Source organism: Hemitrygon akajei, chromosome 3, assembly GCF_048418815.1.
Source record: "Hemitrygon akajei chromosome 3, sHemAka1.3, whole genome shotgun sequence".
Lineage (NCBI taxonomy): Eukaryota > Metazoa > Chordata > Chondrichthyes > Myliobatiformes > Dasyatidae > Hemitrygon > Hemitrygon akajei.
This window is the reverse complement of record NC_133126.1, coordinates 33,116,216-33,134,960: the sequence shown is the minus strand read 5'-3', so window position 1 is coordinate 33,134,960 and position 18,745 is coordinate 33,116,216. Positions and strand designations below refer to the sequence as shown.

Below are 18,745 nucleotides of genomic sequence, written 5' to 3'. Positions count from 1 at the left end.
GATTAAGATTAGTGCAATACAATTTTTTACATCAACTATATATTACACCACAAAAAATAAATAAATTAAACCCAAATTTATCTGATCAGTGTTTCCGATGTAACCAAGAAATTGGTACTTTTTTACATTCTACTTGGTCTTGCTCTAAAATTCAACCTTTTTGGACAAATTTAAGAGTTTTACTGGAACAAATTATTGGAATACAACTTCCACACAACCCAATATTACTTTTACTAGGTGATATTGAAGGGATAAAACCGATATCCAAATTGAATAAATATCAGAAAGAATTTATAAAAATTGCATTGGCAGTAGCCAAAAAAGCTATTGCAGTGACTTGGAAATCGGATACATATCTAAGTATAGATCGTTGGAAGAACGAAATTTATGGCTGTATTCCACTTGAAAAAATTACTTATAATTTAAGAGATAAATATGAAACATTTTTGAAAATTTGGCGCCCTTATTTACAAAAGACAGGATTAAATATATAGGTGCTCCGAAGATGAAATAATTGGTTACTTGGGGAAAGAAATAAATATATATACTAAAGTTATTACGAACTCCATGGAGCATGTGGGGATCTTCCAATATCCAGGCATTCCTTTTTTTTTCTTTCTTATTTTTTTAATAGGGATGTTAGGGGGGAGGGGTTAAGGGGAGGGGGGCTGGGTAACATTTTTTTTCATACACATTTATTCTGTAACTATTTGAAAACAATAAAAAAAGTTTAAAAAAAAAGAAAACTTCCCGAGAGAACTGCTCGAAGGATTGCTAGAAAGGCAAATCAAAACCCCCATTTGACTGCAAAAGATCTTCAGGAAGATTTAGCAGACTCTGGAGTGGTGGTGCACTGTTCTACTGTGTAGCGACACCTGCACAAATATGACCTTCATGGAAGAGTCATCAGAAGCAAACCTTTCCTGCGTCCTCACCAGAAAACTCAGCATCAGAAGTTTGCAAAGGAACATCTAAAAAGCCCGACGCATTTTGGAAACAAGTCCTGTGGACTGATGAAGTTAAAATAGAACTTTTTGGCCGCAATGAGCGAAGGAATGTTTGGAGAAAAAAGGGTGCAGAATTTCATGAAAAGAACACCTCTCCGACTGTTAAGCACAGGGGTGGATCGATCATGCTTTGGGCTTGTGTTGCAGCCAGTGGCATGGGGAGCATTTCACTGGTAAAGGGAAGAATGAATTCAATTAAATACCAGCAAATTCTGGAAGCAAACATCACACAGTCTGTAAGAAAGCTGAAGATGAAAAGAGGACGGCTTCTACAACAGGATAATGATCCTAAACACACCTCAAAATCCACAATGAACTACCTCAAGAAGCACAAGCTGAAGCTTTTGCCATGGCCCTCACAGTCCCCTGACCTAAACATCATCGAAAATCTGTGGATAGACCTCAAAAGAGCAGTGTATGCAAGACAGCCCAAGAATCTCACAGAACTAGAAGCCTTTTGCAAGGAAGAATGGGCAAAAATCCCCTAAACAAGAGTTAAAAGACACTTGGCTGGCTACAGAAAGCGTTTACAAGCTTTGATACTTGCCAAAGGGGGTGTTACTAAGTACTGGCCATGCCGAGTGCCCAAACTTTTGCTTCGGGCCCTTTTCCTTTTTTGATATTTTGAAACTCTAAAAGATGGAAATAAAAAAGTAATCTTGCTTAAAATATTAAAGAAATGTGTCATCTTTAACGTTATGCCTTTTGGAAATCAGGTAACCTTTTACTCGTTTAACTATTCACAGTAACCGAAATTTTGACCGGGGTGCCCAAACTTTTGCATGCCAATGTAGATGTGCTCAATGATTGGGAGGGCTTTACCCACGATGTACTAGGCCAAATCCACTACTTTTTGAAGGATTTTCTGCTCAAATCGAGTACCTTTTGTAGGATTTTGTAGAAACTGCTGATCTCCTGGGATTTTCAAGCACAACTGTATCTAGAGTTTGCAGTGAATGGTCCAAGAAACAAAAGGTAATCCAAAGAGCAGCAGTGTTGTGGGCAAAAACACCGTGTTAATCTCTGCCCAATGAAGCACTGGAGGCTACCTCAGTAAATGCATTTAAGACAAGGCTGGATAGATTTTTGCATAGTAAGGGAATTAAGGGTTATGGGGAAAAGGCAGGTAGGTGGAGATGAGTCCATGGCCAGATCAGCCATGAGCTTATTGAATGGTGGAGCAGGCTCGACAGGCCAGATGGCCTACTTCTGCTCCTATCTATATACTACTAAAACTCTCATGCTCTGTTTGTGACCTCCAATTAGCGCAAACAATGAATTACACTGGCACTATTTTTGGCTAAATCGACTTAAAATGTGCTAACTTACAGAATGCTTGCAAAGTTCAGGGTTTATATATTCGTACAAAATTGCCCACTTGCCAAAATCAACAAGTGGGCAATTGTTGTCAATTGAGAGCCGATGTCAACCATGATGGAAACCATGTTGCAACACCACGACGCATGCGCACGGCCAGCCTCAGCAGCGACTCACGATGCTCACAGCAGCAACACCAACTGGAGCAAAAGGGCAGGGCAGCTCTATTTCGAGCGGTCACATTCTGCTAATCACCATCAGAATGTGCAGGATTGGCACAGATCTAACTACCACCCATCAATAAGAGATCATTAAATCTTATTGTAATGACATACTTCGAGACACCCATCAAACCCTTTGCTCCAGTCAAAGGACAGCGGTGACTCTATCACATCCATTTAGGAGAGCGCCAACCACATCATCAAGAATAATCAGCATCTTGGAGGCTTTGCTGTTACTGCTTCGTATCTTCTATCCAGCATTAGGGTAAAAAAAAGGGTCAGCCTAATTATGTCGTGTGGAAAGAGAAAGGGGACATTATAGTCAAGAGATGACGCCAAGCGTCATTGGGAAGCGGCAAGGAGAGGGAGAGAACAAGAATTGGAGGAGGCCAGGGCCGCACAACTCCAGGATCAAAAAATCAGGACAATAAAGATGAGAGACAGAGGAGGAGAGGCATGCACATCTCCAGAATGACAAAGACAGGTACAGGAGGAGGAGAGAGGAAGAGACAAAGGAGTGGAGAAATGCACGTCTCCAGGATCAGAGACAATGAATAAACAGTAGAAGAGATGAAGAGACGACAGATGAAAGGACTGCACGTCTCCAGAATGACATCGAGAGGCACACCCTTGTGCCTTGGTAGATCAACCAGAAATGATGCCGTCAAAAGTGTCCTTCGTTAAACGAGGAGGAGCTATATTTGCCTTGCTATGCGTCGTTCTTCTTTAATAAACTGAGGTTTTCTTCTTCAATTTCCAAAGCAAAGCGATACCAGTAGCATTCAGGAAAATGTAATGTTCATTCTGGCCACATCAGACTGCACTACCTTTCTCTCAAAGGGTGCCCCAACGGGTCACCCCGTTGTCTAGTTTCTTATGTTTTTATAGAGGTCAGAGGAGAGGAACCAGAGTGGTTCAAGCTGACAGGAAGGTGACAATAACTCAAATAACCACACATTGTAACAGTGGTGTGCTGAAGAGCATCATTGAACACAGCACATCAAATCTTGAAGTGGCTGGGCTACAGCAGCAGGTGGCCACACCAGGTTCCATTCCTGTACTTAAGTAAAGGGCTAATTGAGTTGCCCATTTAAAAGAAATGCACATCAACACTGATAGCCGAAAATCCAGGCACAGACAAAATCTTTAAAAGTGAGAAAGACTAACCAGCAACAGTGATCCTCAGTGCCTTTTACATTTTCCAAAAGTGCTCTCGATTCTGCTATTGCTGACAGCGTAACGTTTCAATACAGATGGAATATTCATCAGTGGAGCGGGGAATAAACTCTGAGTAGTGTCATGCATGGAAGCACGTCATCTGTGTGAAGAAACAGAGTAGCTCAGAAGAATTATTTGGCAGACTGTAAACAGACAAAATTTCAGTTGATTAGTTATAGAAATGTTTACTTTGGTTCTTCTCTCCAAAAGAAAAATGTATTTGATCGTAATCACTTTTTCACATTATTTCAGGATGCCGAAAGCCACTGCCTCCAGAGATTGAAAAGTTTACCAAATCTTTTGATAATGATAAACAAGGTTTTATTTCAGGAAATTCAAAGCTTGAGTCAGCTACTGTGCATCTACTGAATGTAAATTCAGATCAACTGATTGTGAATGCATAATGTTGTTGTCTTATCTTTATTTATATTTTGATTGTATTAAAATGTATTTTCTATACCTGTAGTTTTGCTGCTAATATATGGCTTAACACTTGATTTAAAATCATAAACCAGGCAAAGCAGTGAATCGAAGGGAGATGTCTAATTATGTCTGTGTGTGAGGGGGAAGAATTATATTTTTAAACTATAAACACAAGCGATTCTGCAGATCCTGGAAATCCAGGGTAATGTACACAAGATGCTGGAGAAACTCAGCAAGTCAGGCAGTATCTATGAAAAGGAATAAAGAATCACCATTTCGGGCCGAGACCCTTCATCAGTACTTAGAAACTAATCGTTTTTTTAAATTTAAATTTATAATTTTTTTTTGTTCTTTCAGATTGGAGCACAGTGTTATTTGGAATGTTCTGCACTCACACAAAAAGGCTTGAAAACAGTTTTTGATGAAGCAATTTTGACAGTTTTCCACCCCAAAAAGAGGAAAAGAGGTTGTGCAAAATGTCGTGCGTGCTGTGCAATTATCTGATGCAATGCAAGCGAGTAAAAGAACTTCATTTACAAGAAGGCAAGTTCTGGATGACTAACAAGAACGAAGCTGATTGTGCAACCAGAAAGCATTTTACTGAAAGATTTTGGAAAAGGAAAGCACGCGTTTCCTTGTTCCTTGGTATGATGAAGAGATGGAGATCGGGTCCAATAGGAACAGCTGCAATAGTGGACTAACATAAAGTATCAAACCTCACAAAAGTCATATTAGTTTACTGCTAACTACCATTCACTTTTCAAATTGCCAGGTGTGCATCTTTTCTCAAGCCTGGCTGAAAAGTTCTGAGCCATTGTTTCAAAAGAACTGTCTGCTATGGCAAGGATGTGACAAAGGAAGTCTGAGGAGCAGTCCAGGTGAAGATGCTATAGAGAGAGCATAGAAGCACTGCAGTGGAACCCTATTACTTTCAGCTAAGCTTTTCCGTGGCCTTATACTGCTTACTATAAGCACATTCTGCAGTTTGAAGACCTCAGTGGTATTTGTTCATGCAGTACTGCCTTCCTGAAGCTGGGTGAGCACTAACGCGATTTGCAATAGCCATCCGAACTCGTGTAGCCTGCTACGATCAGTGAATACCTTCTAACTGTGTAAGCCATTATTTCAGAAACTCAGTGATAAAGACCGTCTACAGTGATTGTTCGAGGTAGCATGTCAAAGTAATACCAGCACTACATGTTGAATTTAAACCATGATACAAAGTGAGATCATCTTCCCCATGGGTTCTCTAATTTCATGACAAGATTAATTCTCCATGGAACAAGACTTGAAATAATCCATGCTCTAAGCAAGCCAATTTTTTTTTATTTGATTGTTTTCACAGCATCTGATGCTTCGATTTGGATCTGCTATGGTCTTGTTTTAACCCATTAACGGCAGAGATAAGGCTTAGGAATTCCAAAGTAACATGTTACTGTTACCAAGCTTTATTTAAGTATTTTTTTTTCTAAATGTACAGAGTGAGAATGCTTAACGACTGGGCTAGTAGTCCCTTGTAATGGCTGGAGATGCATGGCCCATTGGGTTATGGAATGCTGTCTAGATTCCTTCACAATGAAACTGTTGAACAGAGGCAGTGTCTCTCCATTGCAGGAAGAGTACATTTGGAAAGTTAGATTTTTCACTTTTCAAATGTTGGCAAATAGGGTATAAAGATATTATTATCACACCACTGTTTGCCCATTCATCTACAATGTGAAGCTGACAGATAAAAACCCAGTGAAAACTGACTTCAAATAATCCATTTCCAACATTAGCAAGCATTTTAAGGATTAGCAATTAATTTAGAACCTCCTATGTTTTCCTAACACCTGATCACTTCTTTGCGTTTCTGAGCAGATGATGAGAGTGCAGCCTGGTGAGAACTTTTTTCTCAGCGTGTTCTTCCCATTGAGAAAGTATCTATTATTGGTCTCAAGCATTCACTTGAAATTTTCAATTAGTCAAAAGCACAGTGTTGTACATTCCACCTTGCTTTATTTTCTACAGAATCACTGTAAAAAGTGGAGTTTTCGTTAGTCAAGATTAAAGCAGCAGAACAGAAAGTAAGCTACGTCATTATAATTATGTTTATAGAGCTATACATTCATTAGCACTGGAGAAACCTAATAGAAAGGTTTTCTTTAGCTTAATTGGGATATGCATTTCAAATAACAGTCTGTTTGATTAAATCTCGTTAGCCCCATTTTTCCTGTATTTAGCTTGTCCTGTACATTGCTTGTAGGTGAGCTGTTAATGGTGCTGGGAGGCCACGGGGCCACGATGCATAGTGAGATGTTCACTGGTGTGACTTGAGGGTTGAGGAAGGAATAGCAGATGGAGAAAGTGGAGGTAGAATTTAATGTGAATTAAGATTTAGAGGCTTTAAAAAAAATGGAGAAACGAAATCTGGATGAAGAAAGAGTAAGAAGCGACAGAAAGGTGAGAGGGTTTAACATTTTAACATTAATGGTGTTAGTTGTCTAGCAATTCATGGTAGTTCAAAATCCACAGTGCATCATCTTCTTGCCATGAGCCACCATGCTTTCAGTGAAGTAATAGGAAGCAACACTAAACCACCCTTTAGTTTTGTGCAAGGTGAACGAAAATAGAATGTAGTTTTTATTACAATTATATAGTGCAAACATCTATTACAACTGCAAGTCAGACAGAATGATCACTTGAAATCATGATTGTGCTGACAACCATTAATTTTCATGTACAGTGCACATAAAGCAAACCAGCTTCGTTTAAAAATTAACTTTAGTCATGAAGAACAGTTTCAATTAGTTCTGAGAACTTTATTCAAATGGCAATACTAATTTAGTTAATGGACTTCAGTGGTTAAGCAGCAATGCTGTCTTTGTGGAAAGCTGCCTGTAAAAATCCACTGCTTTCTGTGTTCTGGGCTTTCCTTGTGGTTTTCTCTACGCCAGTTCTGTGGGATCCCTGATGTCCAACAGCAGAAGGTCATCAGGCACGCTGAAGGATAATCAGATCGAAGAAGTCTTACTGGCATCAGACTGGAAAGATTAAAGCACAACTAGTAGTTTAAACATTTTGCAGAGCTTGAAGTAGATTAGAATATATGCATATGATTAAAGTAGTGGCTAAAATATCATTATTTTTAAAATGCATTATATTTTGAAATATTTACCTTAAAGAATTATAATCCAGAAACAAAATTAATTTGTTTCAGGAGAACAGTTTGACAAGTGGTATTTATGGCTTAATATACCATTTAAAACTGACTTGCACATCAAATAACAAAGCAAAACACCTCTTGGGTGTTTTGCAGAAAGACCAGTTCATGAATATCTGAAAATTTGTTTTCAGTTCTTGGGATTACTATGCAAAACTGTGCCCTTGTGCTGAGTCAGAGAATCAGTAGCAACAGCTTCTGGCTCAGTCTTCAGGTGCATTGTCCCGAAATTGCTGATATGTGATGATGTGATGGTAAATGCTGGCAATTTCACCACTAAAATGCCAAAATTTGGGCCAATATTGAAATCTGGTTTGACTTGGTGTCTGAGAGGTTTCTAAACACCTGTCACTGCCCATTCTGTTCCACCAGTGGAACAACACTATGTATTCCTGCTTTATTACATCTTCCAGGTGCTTCCTAAATAATCACATGATTTCTAAGTAATCATAATTGCTAGCTCAGTGTTATGCAATTTAAAAATAGTTCTATACTTTGTATTATAAAATGCATAAATCTGTGTCCATTCATTCGACACAATTTTTCAATGTCCTCAGTCAACTAGGCCCTATTCAGATATTTGCATTAATCATAGGTAAAATACCCCAGAATTTCTAGCTGCACTGATTGTGTCATCTGTCTCTTATTAATTATGCTAGTAGTCAGGAAACTTAATGTTCTAGATGCACTTTTTATAGTTGACCAGTGAAGAGATGGGTGTATTCTGGAGCTTTTCTGCTTATCCATGTTCAGGAATTAGTTTTCTTAATAGCAAAATGTGAATTTAGGAATGCTACAGGTTTCCTTTCCTGTCCTATATCCAACTATTTCTCCTGTGTTATTTCTTGTTCTTAATTCATACTGTTAAACTACAGGTATAAGCTAAACATTATCATTCAATGTGGGTTTGCTGGACTCGTTCAGTAAGCAAGTGGGTAAGCTGTGGAACTAAGCAATGTTTCAAAATAAGCACAAAAATAACAAAGTGAGTCCAAAGAAATCTTTGAGTAAACTAAATCTACATGAATTGGTCAATGGATCATTGAAGTGTTAATATAGATGAAATAAGCAGCATATTTTAACTTTGCATCCGGAAGAACTAGGTTCTTATGCTTTTGGTGTGTGTGATAGACTAAGTGAAGAGGGGGGGTGTTTTTCTAAAAGTAGGGAATACCCGGTAATAAATTGCATTACTAATGAGCTCATATTGCCAAATTGAACAACGCATTACACAAATGCATTATGTTTCGGAATGTGCAGTAGCATTCTAATGATCCATCTTAGAATCCATGATTAGCATGTGGTTTTGTGGTCGTGCTGCACTGTGGCATTTTAGTGCTCTGCCAACCTCAAAAGTCAAACAGGAAACTGCTGGTTACAATTAAAACTGGTTGAGATATATCTTTATGCAACTGGGATTCTGATCAAACCATCCTATTTATACTAGACCTAACCACTTCAAAGCTTGTTACCAGTTTTACGTGATTCAATTTAGCAGAAGTTTTCCATTGAAAATCTGATCAGAGCTATTTTAATTGTTGTATTCATACTGGTCCTGATGTGTAATTGTTACAGTTTAGGGTAAGAATCTAATTTTTTAACTTCATGACCAGAAAGGTTATAAGTACTTAATAGCTAGGCATTTCTTTATCTATCTAAATGAAATAAGACAATTCCACTCTTGATTGCCCATCTCCTGCTCTCATCCACTGTATTTGCATATTGGCTAACAACATTGAAACTAGCAAATACTGTTCACATACATCAAATAATTACAGCAACAATAGAAAACTTCTTTAAAATTAATCTTGCAAACACTTTAACACTGAAATTGTAAATAAACTGCTTTTTCTCAGCATCTGTTAGGTAGTTAATCTTATCTAATTAATTAGTGGATGGAAATTTGAAAGAACTATTTGGTCATTCTCAGCCATACAAAACCACAAGCAGCATGTTTTATACATTGCGGGTAATAAATCAGTCACATAAAAAGGTGAATAATTTGCATACAGTTCTGTTGAAGGAAACTCTAATCTCCCAAAATGGGCGGTAGAAATTTATTCTGTGAAAAACTGGTAGTTTCAGATTAGTCTGCCTTTTATACATATGCGGGCGCTGCTTGCATGTAAATTAGTGACACATTCGATACTGCCCACGTTGTGGTGCCATTTGGGACGAGTATCAACCCTGTTGGTTTTGCTTGCTTTCCCTTTCGTGTAGCCATCGGCATTCTAGCCCTTTAAAACAAATACCCAGCAGATGATTGTTGTAAATATTCCACTGGACCCTTGACGTCCTGCAAGAACATCAAATTAATTAAAATGTCCAATATAAACACTGTAATTTATTTTGTGATTCACTCCACAGCTCAAAATTTATGGCTGAGTTTTAAAAACATAAAAGATGTTGGAATGAGGAACAGATATCAATCCTAAAAGCATAAGCAAATAAAAATTATGTGGTTTGGGTTTAATTATCTTTCAATGTAACATGCCCTTTCCATGAAGAAAACCTATTAACAATGGTAACACGAGTGAATCTGCAGATGCTGGAAATAAATAAAAACATAAAATGCTGGCAGAACTCAGCAGGCCAGACAGCATCTATGGGAGGAGGTAGTGACGACGTTGCAGGCCGAAACCCTTCATCAGGACTCTGAAACGTCGTCACGACCTCCTCCCATAGATGCTGTCTGGCCTGCTGAGTTCTGCCAGCATTTTGTGTTTCTATTACCAATGCTACCTGATTGTATGACTGTTTAACTACCCTGTACTATTCATGGATTCAGTCATCATAGTACAGGTTGTTTGGCCCACTATGTCTATGCTATAGCCAGGGAAGGCAGACATCTCCCGTATGCCTTGTCAAATAAGAGAACTATGGATTGGAAATGAAAAGTTATTCATTATTTGGAAGTTTTGGGTGAAGTGGATTTTGATAGTTTAGTCTCAAAGGAACACATGTTGACCACATTAAATTGGAAATGGCATGAATGGTAATCTAGTAACCCCTTTTTGACGCAAGATGAGCTAATTTTTTCCAGCTGCTCTCGCCAAGCTATGAGCAGCCCACTTGGTTTCTTCCTTCCCACTACTGATTCACCAGGACTGCTTTCTTCCACTTTCAAAACAACTCTGACATCTTCACTTCAATCTTCATATTCCTGCCCTTTGGAAATCTCATCTCCATGTGCCCCTTTGCACCTCACTGTCTCCTTCAAAAGCTTTCATTCCACTGCAGGACTTTAATTCTGCAACTCAGCCACTCCAATCTTCCTCCAAAGCACATTTCCCAAACCACTTGCTTACCATATTCCTTTCCTCCTCATAGTAGAGTAACATCCAAGTCTTAAGCAGAGTCAGGTCGCAATAGTGCTGTGATGAACTGAGCACGACATTTCACTCAGCATGGTGCAAGTAATTTCATTGGGTAAGATGCAATAATCATCTTTGTGGAAAGGAATGGAGTGGAGCAAGTTAAGGTGATGTAGATAAAATGAACATTGTTCTTTATCTGTGGGAATTTAGGAACAGAGATATAGAGATGAAAGGCCATAACTGAAAGATTCATGGAAATGACTGACCCAGCGAAGATATTTATGAACTTTACAATAAATTGGATTTCAGTCACTTTTCTTGCACTAAGTGGGAACTACATTTTTCCTTGGTGCCAAATTTGCCATTACCAAAATAACACATGGGATGCAGCAATATTAAAAAGTTATTGTATTATTGTACAAGCGGTAATAACTGGCTTGTGTATTTAAAGATGGCAGAGCATCATGGAAACGAGGGAGGTAGAGAAGGGTTCAATGGCAAGTTTGTGTCATTTTAGACTCTAGTGATCTTAAAACGGAAGTCTATCAAGGAGCCTTTACATCATAAAATCATAGAAAGTTGCAGCATGGAGTCAGGGTCTTCAGCCCATCTAGTCTGTGCTGACCAACCATTCCATCACACTAATCCTACATTAATTTCACTTATTCTCCCAACATTCTCATCATCCCCCACCCACCCCAGATGGTGTTATTCACCTCAACATCGGTGCTCCCAGAAGAAACCCAAAGGATAATGTGCAAATTCCATGCAGGTGGCACTTCAGGTCAGTGTTGAACGCAGGTCTCACACTTTGAAACGGCAACTATATTAACTATAACATGGTGCTACCCTTTAGTACAGATCATGACTCACCGTGTGGTTTGTTCTTTGTTTAACTGTGGGCAAACATTGAAAGCCATAACCTTTTAGTTCAACCTCTGTCAGTAAGTCAGAAACAAGTGCCGCTTATATTGGTGAAGTTCTGACGTGGCGTAGAAACACCATTTGCTCTAGGATGAATCCATATGGGAATTTCCCAGTTCAGTTTCCACTGGTGCATGATTAGTGTAAGCAAATAAAAATATACTTGTCTAATATATTTTTCAGATTCAAGCTCCAGCCAGTTTTTTTTAATCTACATGCAGAATTGGTTTGAACAGAGATTTCAGAGTTTTCATCAGGCGCAATTAAGTATGTTCTTGAAATTAAGTACTTTTCTAAGGACTTGGATTATGCTAAATATTTTCTGAGCACATCAGGAATGAATGCTGAACACTGAGTCAATGTATATTATCAAGTTATAATAGAAACACACCATTGGCCCAAATGGTAATAGACAGACATGTCAAATAAGTAAAACATTTGGAATTAAGTTAATACTGTGATATCCAGTTGATTAGTTTTAACAATATGCTCAATTGGATCATTGCTTCCTTTCTATATACAAGATGCCATTAAGTTAAACTTGGATTCAGATTTTTTTTTAAAGAAAATAGCAAATGAAATCTCTGCCTCTCAGTTTAATAAAAGAAACTCAGGTGATAAATGGGAACGGCCTCTACTGAAGAAACTCTGTAGTCTAGTTGTTGCTTATTGTGCCGGACAATGAGTCATAAAATTGTAAAAAGGTATTAACAGCATCCTGCACAACCGTGGATAGTATTCAAATAATCTATTGATTGGAATGATGATTCAAGGAGACTGTTTGGAGCACTGCACGGTAATCGAGTCTCGTATGGATTCTGTTAGAAACATAGAAATATAGAAAATAGGTGCAGGAGTAGGCCATTCGGCCCTTCGAGCCTGCACTGCCATTCAGTATGATCATGGCTGATCATCCAACTCAAAACCCTGTACCTGCTTTCTCTCCATACCCCCAATCCCTTTAGCCACAAGGGTCATATCTAACTTCCTCTTAAATATAGCCAATGAACCGGCCTCAACTGTTTCCTGTGGCAGAGAATTCCACAGATTCACCACTCTCTGTGTGAAGAAGTTTTTCCTCATCTCGGTCCTAAAAGGCTTCCCCTTTATCCTTGAACTGTGACCCCTCGTTCTGGACTTCCCCAACATCGGAAACAATCTTCCTGCATCTAGCCTGTCCAATCCCTTTAGAATTTTATACGTTTCAGTAAGATCCCCCCTCAATCTTCTAAATTCTAGTGAGTATAAGCCTAGTCGATCCAATCTTTCTTCATGTGAAAGTCCTGCCATCCCAGGAATCAATCTGGTGAACCTTCTTTGTACTCCCTCTATGGCAAGAATGTCTTTCCTCAGATTAGGGGACCAAAACTGCACACAATACTCTAGGTGTGGTCTCACCAAGGCCTTGTACAACTGCAGTAGAACCTCCCTGCTCCTGTACTCAAATCCTTTTGCTATGAATGCCAACATACCATTTGCCTTTTTCACCGCCTGCTGTACCTGCATCCCCACTTTCAGTGACTGGTGTACAATGACACCCAGGTCTCATTGCACCTCCCCTTTTCCTAATTGACACCATTCAGATAATAATCTGTTTTCCTGTTCTTGCAACCAAAGTGGGTAACCTCACATTTATCCACATTAAATTGCATCTGCCATGAATTTGCCCACTCATCTAACCTATCCAAGTCACCCTGCATCCTCCTCACAGCTAACAACGCCACCCAGCTTCGTGTCACCCGCAAACTTGGAGATGCTGCATTTAATTCTCTCGTCTAAATCATTAATATATATTGTAAACAACTGGGGTCCCAGCACTGAGCCTTGCGGTACCCCACTAGTCACTGCCTGCCATTCTGAAAAGGTCCCATTTACTCCCACTCTTTGCTTCCTGTCTGCCAACCAATTCTCTATCCACATCAATACCATACCCCCAATACCGTGTGCTTTAAGTTTGCACACTAATCTCCTGTGTGGGACCTTGTCAAAAGCCTTTTGAAAATCTAAATATACCACATCCACTGGCTCTCCCCTATCCACTCTACTAGTTACATCTTCAAAAAATTCTATAAGATTCGTCAGACATGATTTTCCTTTCACAAATCCATGCTGACTTTGTCCGATAATTTCACCTCTTTCCAAATGTGCTGTTATCACATCTTTGATAACCGACTCTAGCATTTTCCCCACCACCGATGTCAGACTAACCGGTCTATAATTCCCCAGTTTCTCTCTCCCTCCTTTTTTAAAAAGTGGGGTTACATTAGCCATCCTCCAATCCTCAGGAACTGATCCAGAATCTAAGGAGTTTTGAAAAATTATCACTAATGCATCCACTATTTCTTGGGCTACTTCCTTAAGCACTCTGGGATGCAGACCATCTGGCCCTGGGGATTTATCTGCCTTTAATCCCTTCAATTTACCTAACACCACTTCCCTACTAACATGTATTTCCCTCAGTTCCTCCATCTCACTGGACCCTCGGTCCCTTACTATTTCCAGGAGATTATTTATGTCCTCCTTAGTGAAGACAGAACCAAAGTAGTTATTCAATTGGTCTGCCATGTCTTTGTTCCCTATGATCAATTCACCTGTCTCTGACTGTAAAGGACCTACATTTGTCTTGACCAATCTTTCTTTTCACGTATCTATAAAAGCTTTTACAGTCAGTTTTTATGTTCCCTGCCAGCTTTCTCTCATAATCTTTTTTCCCTTTCCTAATTAAGCCTTTTGTCCTCCTCTGCTGGTCTCTGAATTTCTCCCAGTCCTCAGGTGTGCCGCTTTTTTTTGCTAATTTATATGTTTCTTCTTTGGACTTGATACTATCCCTAATTTCCCTTGTCAGTCACGGGTGCACTACCTTCCCTGGTTTATTCTTTTGCCAAACTGGAATGAACAATTGTAGTTCATCCATGCGATCTTTAAATGCTTGCCATTGCATATCCACCGTCAACCCATTAAGTATCATTTGCCAGTCTATCTTAGCTAATTCACGTCTCATACCTTCAAAGTTACCCTTCTTTAAGTTCAAATCCTTTGTTTCTGAATTAACTATGTCACTCTCCATCTTAATGAAGAATTCCACCATATTATGGTCACTCTTACCCAAGGGGCCTCGCACGACAAGATTGCTAACTAACCCTTCCTCATTGCTCAATACCCAATCTAGAATGGCCTGCTCTCTAGTTGGTTCCTCGACATGTTGGTTCAGAAAACCATCCCCCATACATTCCAAGAAATCCTCTTCCTCAGCACCCTTACCAATTTGGTTCACCCAATCTATATGTAGATTGAAGTCACCCATTATAACTACTGTTCCTTTGTTGCACGCATTTCTAATTTCCTGTTTAATGCCATCCCCAACCTCACTACTCTCCTCCCGCCACAGGGATCCCTCCAACCTACTCCCCTCCCGCCACAGGGATCCCCCCCCACCTACTCCACTCCTGCCACAGGTATCCCCCAACCCCCCACTCCCCTCCCGCCACAGTATTTTGACAGAATAATGACATCAGAGTAGTATTTATAGAAATTCCATCTATTTAAAGTAGTGACTCTTAAGCCTGTTAGTGCTCTTCATTGTTGAAGCATCTATTAGATATGTTGCTGGTTTAGAAACTAGAATCTTAACAAATTCAATGGGTTGTCTGTTCCATCTGTCTCTTAGTGCTTACATTACATAATTATGAGTCTGTAATCTTTTCTAAAGGGCTGTTCATCTTAAATCTCCAAAAACTAGTTTAGTCAGGAGTAGTTGTAGTATTCTCATAACACCTATGCAGATTCTGTGAATATTCAAAGTTTTCTGTTGTTGAAAAGAGTAACATGTCATTCTGTAATAGTTGCCCGCATTTGCTTAGCTTAGAAACCAGTAACTATCTGAAGGTAAGAGCCAATAAATTAATCAGATAAATTGAGAATCTGTTTGGCTCCACTCCAGATTTACAGTGTAATTTCACTCAGGATGCAACTTCAAAGCATGCATGGTATGGTTACTCTAGAATTGCATATCTATGTCTGAATGCTTTGTTGAAAAGCACACTTAATCTTTTTAGTGATCTACTCTCCTGTTGGTAAATGTTGAGACAGCCTGTTACTGGGCAATAAAGCTGTCCAGGTGTGTCAGCATGGTTTGGTATCTGCTGCAGTTTAGAACTGGGCCTGTGCTAATATGAAGGTGTTTTTGAAGGATCTCTTTGCTGGGACTCCTTTGCTGTATCTCTCCATTACTCATTTTTTTTAAAATAAATGACTCCATAAATCAGCTGTAACAGAAAATTAGAGGCACTCTCTTATGATGTCAATTCTCCTCTCAAGTATTAATGACCAATTATGCAGTATATTAATCCTTTTAAACAAATATCAAACAGACGAATGGAAGTTCAATTATAAGTTTTGATTTTTGCTAAAATAAAATTTCTAATAATACTAACCTCAGCTCAGTTTTAACTGACGTTTTATGAAACTGACATTAACATGACACTTCTACGTATTTGATTTATTTTCCAATTTTACTCTACAGTGGATTGTATCTAGAATAATTAAACACTTTTATGTATTAAAGCACACTACTGAGGAGGCTAAAATTTAAAATAAAAAGCTTTGTCTTTGGAACTCCTCGACTGGTCAGACAAAATCTGTGGAGAGGAAGCATCTTGCAAAAGGACTTTGTGGAAACTCTTAACCTGTTTTCTCTCTCCGTAGATGCTGCCTAACTGCTGTGCATTTCCTGTTTTACCTGTTGCAACACACTAGAATTTTGAACTATAGATTTGAAATTGATTTCTGAAAAAATGCACTTTGAGTTATATTCATAGTCACCTGGTTCCACTTTCCTTATACGAATTGTTTTGGTTTCCTGGATGGCCTTTCTTTATAAATAGTACTGATAAATTCCATTTGGTTTAATAGGAATTTTACTTCACGTCTATTATCAAATTGCTGATCCTCACTGGCATTCTTTTAAGTTTCCTAACAAAATTCAGTGTTTTTATTACACAAGCAATTAGAACATTAGTTGTGCTTGCAGAAATTGACCTGGTAAGAGAGTGCGTTTGGCTTTTAAAAGTTTCACGTCACTGCTTAAAAATGCTAGTTTTAGGAGTTCAATTAGTTAGAAATCAGGGTAATCAACAGACAAGCAGGTTTTAAAATATATCGGGTAACTTTTTTTCCACCATGTAAATGGAAGAATTATAGTTAAAATGTGTTGTTAATATAATATCACCTGTGTGCTGTTATTGTATGTTGAAGCAGAATTGTATTGTTAATAAACCTTCATATATTCTTCAAGCTGTTAAATGGGAATGTACCACTGACCTGACATCTAACCAAATGGTTCAGCAATCGTACTGTATATTGCTAAGATCTAAATCTCTGGACTTTCATTTCCACAGTTAGTTTTCAGTCACAATGTAAAAGCAGATGCACTTGATATTACGATAATGTCAATGTAAAGGTCTTGTTTCTCATTATCACAACAAAACACTCCTGAAATCTTGTATGGCGTAAATGTTGGAAAATAGCTACAGTTTAACTGGGTGGAATTTGCGATAGGAATTTCTGGTATAGTTGATCATCTTTGCTTGCAATATCCAATTACATCTTGTTAGTGCCTTAATATTGTTTCCATATATTGGGTAAATGCAGGTATTAAAATTTCAGAAGCAGCAATATCTTGAAACCAGTAGAAGTGCAAATTCCACAGGTTTAATATTATTAAAGTGCAGATTACAACTTGTAAGTAATCCCATATTTCCTTTTAATTTCTATGCAACAAATTCAAGTATTGCTGTATTAATAGCAATTGCTGTATATGTTTAATTTTTGTTTAATTTGTGCATTTTCGATGAAAGTAAAAGTTTATTGGATACATCTGCCTGGCAGTGTTTTGTTCTCAACTTTTGTATCATCCTTTGGCAAAATTATAGAAGCTTTGGCAAGATGAATCTTAACCATTATAGCAAACACAATACAGATAAAAATGGGTTTTCAAATAAATAATTTGCTTACAAATTCATTCTTTATCCTTTCACATGCAGAAAAATTATTTCAACAGTAAAACCACTGATTTGCACTGACTGCACAATGTTAACTTATTTTCCTGGTACAGTTTATATTTTAAAATGCTGATGAACAACAGGGTGATGACCATTCAAATCTTGATTTCCATTAACATGCCTAACTAATTTTAAGTATGGTACAGAGACTGGTAGGTGGTGTTAAAACATCCAGCACTAATCAATGTTGTCTATCTTTGCTTTGGTAAACCTAGCCTAAATAATGTGAAGCTTTATTCCAATTTTTTTTTGATTATGAGGATTGTCAGAATTAAGAATTTCTAATTTTTAAAATAAAAATGGAAACTGGCATTAAGAATAGTAGCATTAGTTGACCATGCAATGCTTAAACTCTCTCTGCCAGTGGCTACATATTGATATCAGCTCCATTTTTAACATTCTGTCCCTAACTCCACTGAATTCTTTAGTACAAAGAAGTTTATCTAGGTACTGCATCCAGATCCATCACCCAAGTTATTGATCTAGATTATAAATAGCTGAGGTCTAAACATTGAACCTTGGAGTACATGACTGATTATACAGTACCCTGAAGATGATGAAAATCCATTTATTTCCCCACCTAGTTTTGTCTATCAAGCAAGCCTAATGTGTAGCAACTTCAATGAATGCATTTGGCAACTGCAGTCCTCTGGGGTAAAGAAACATTCCACATGAAGAGTTCTCTGGAGTAACATATACAAAATGCTGGAGGAACTCAGCAGGTAGGCCAGCATCTATGGAAAAGAATGTTTTGGGCTGAAACCCTTCATCAGGATTGGAAAGGAAGGGGGAAGAAGCCAGAATAAGAAGGGGGGAGGGGAAGGTGAAGTCAGGTGGGGGGGGGAGTAAATGGGGGAAGAAGAATGAAGTGAGAAGCTGGGAAGTGATAGGAGGTCAAGGGCAGTACAGGAAATGATCTGCTAGGAGAGGAGAGTGGACCATCAGAGAAAGAAGAGGAGGGGAACCAGAGGAAGGTGATGGACAGGTGAGAACATGAGAAGAGGCAAGAGGAGAGCCAGAATGGGGAATGGAAGAGAGAGGGCTTTGTCCTGAATGA

General features: G+C 38.5%; 1 protein-coding gene across 1 annotated transcript in view; it reads left to right on the top strand.

The window, feature by feature from the left end:
• The window catches only part of LOC140724841 (rho-related GTP-binding protein RhoJ-like), a 70,867-nt gene extending 53,366 nt beyond the window's left edge, over positions 1–17,501 (top strand). Inside the window, exon 5 of the mRNA XM_073039511.1 lies at positions 4,544–17,501. Within this exon, the coding sequence (XP_072895612.1) occupies positions 4,544–4,690 (147 nt within the window). The 3' untranslated portion in view covers positions 4,691–17,501. The remainder of the gene's footprint in view (positions 1–4,543) is intronic.
• Positions 17,502–18,745: the final 1,244 nt, after the last annotated feature.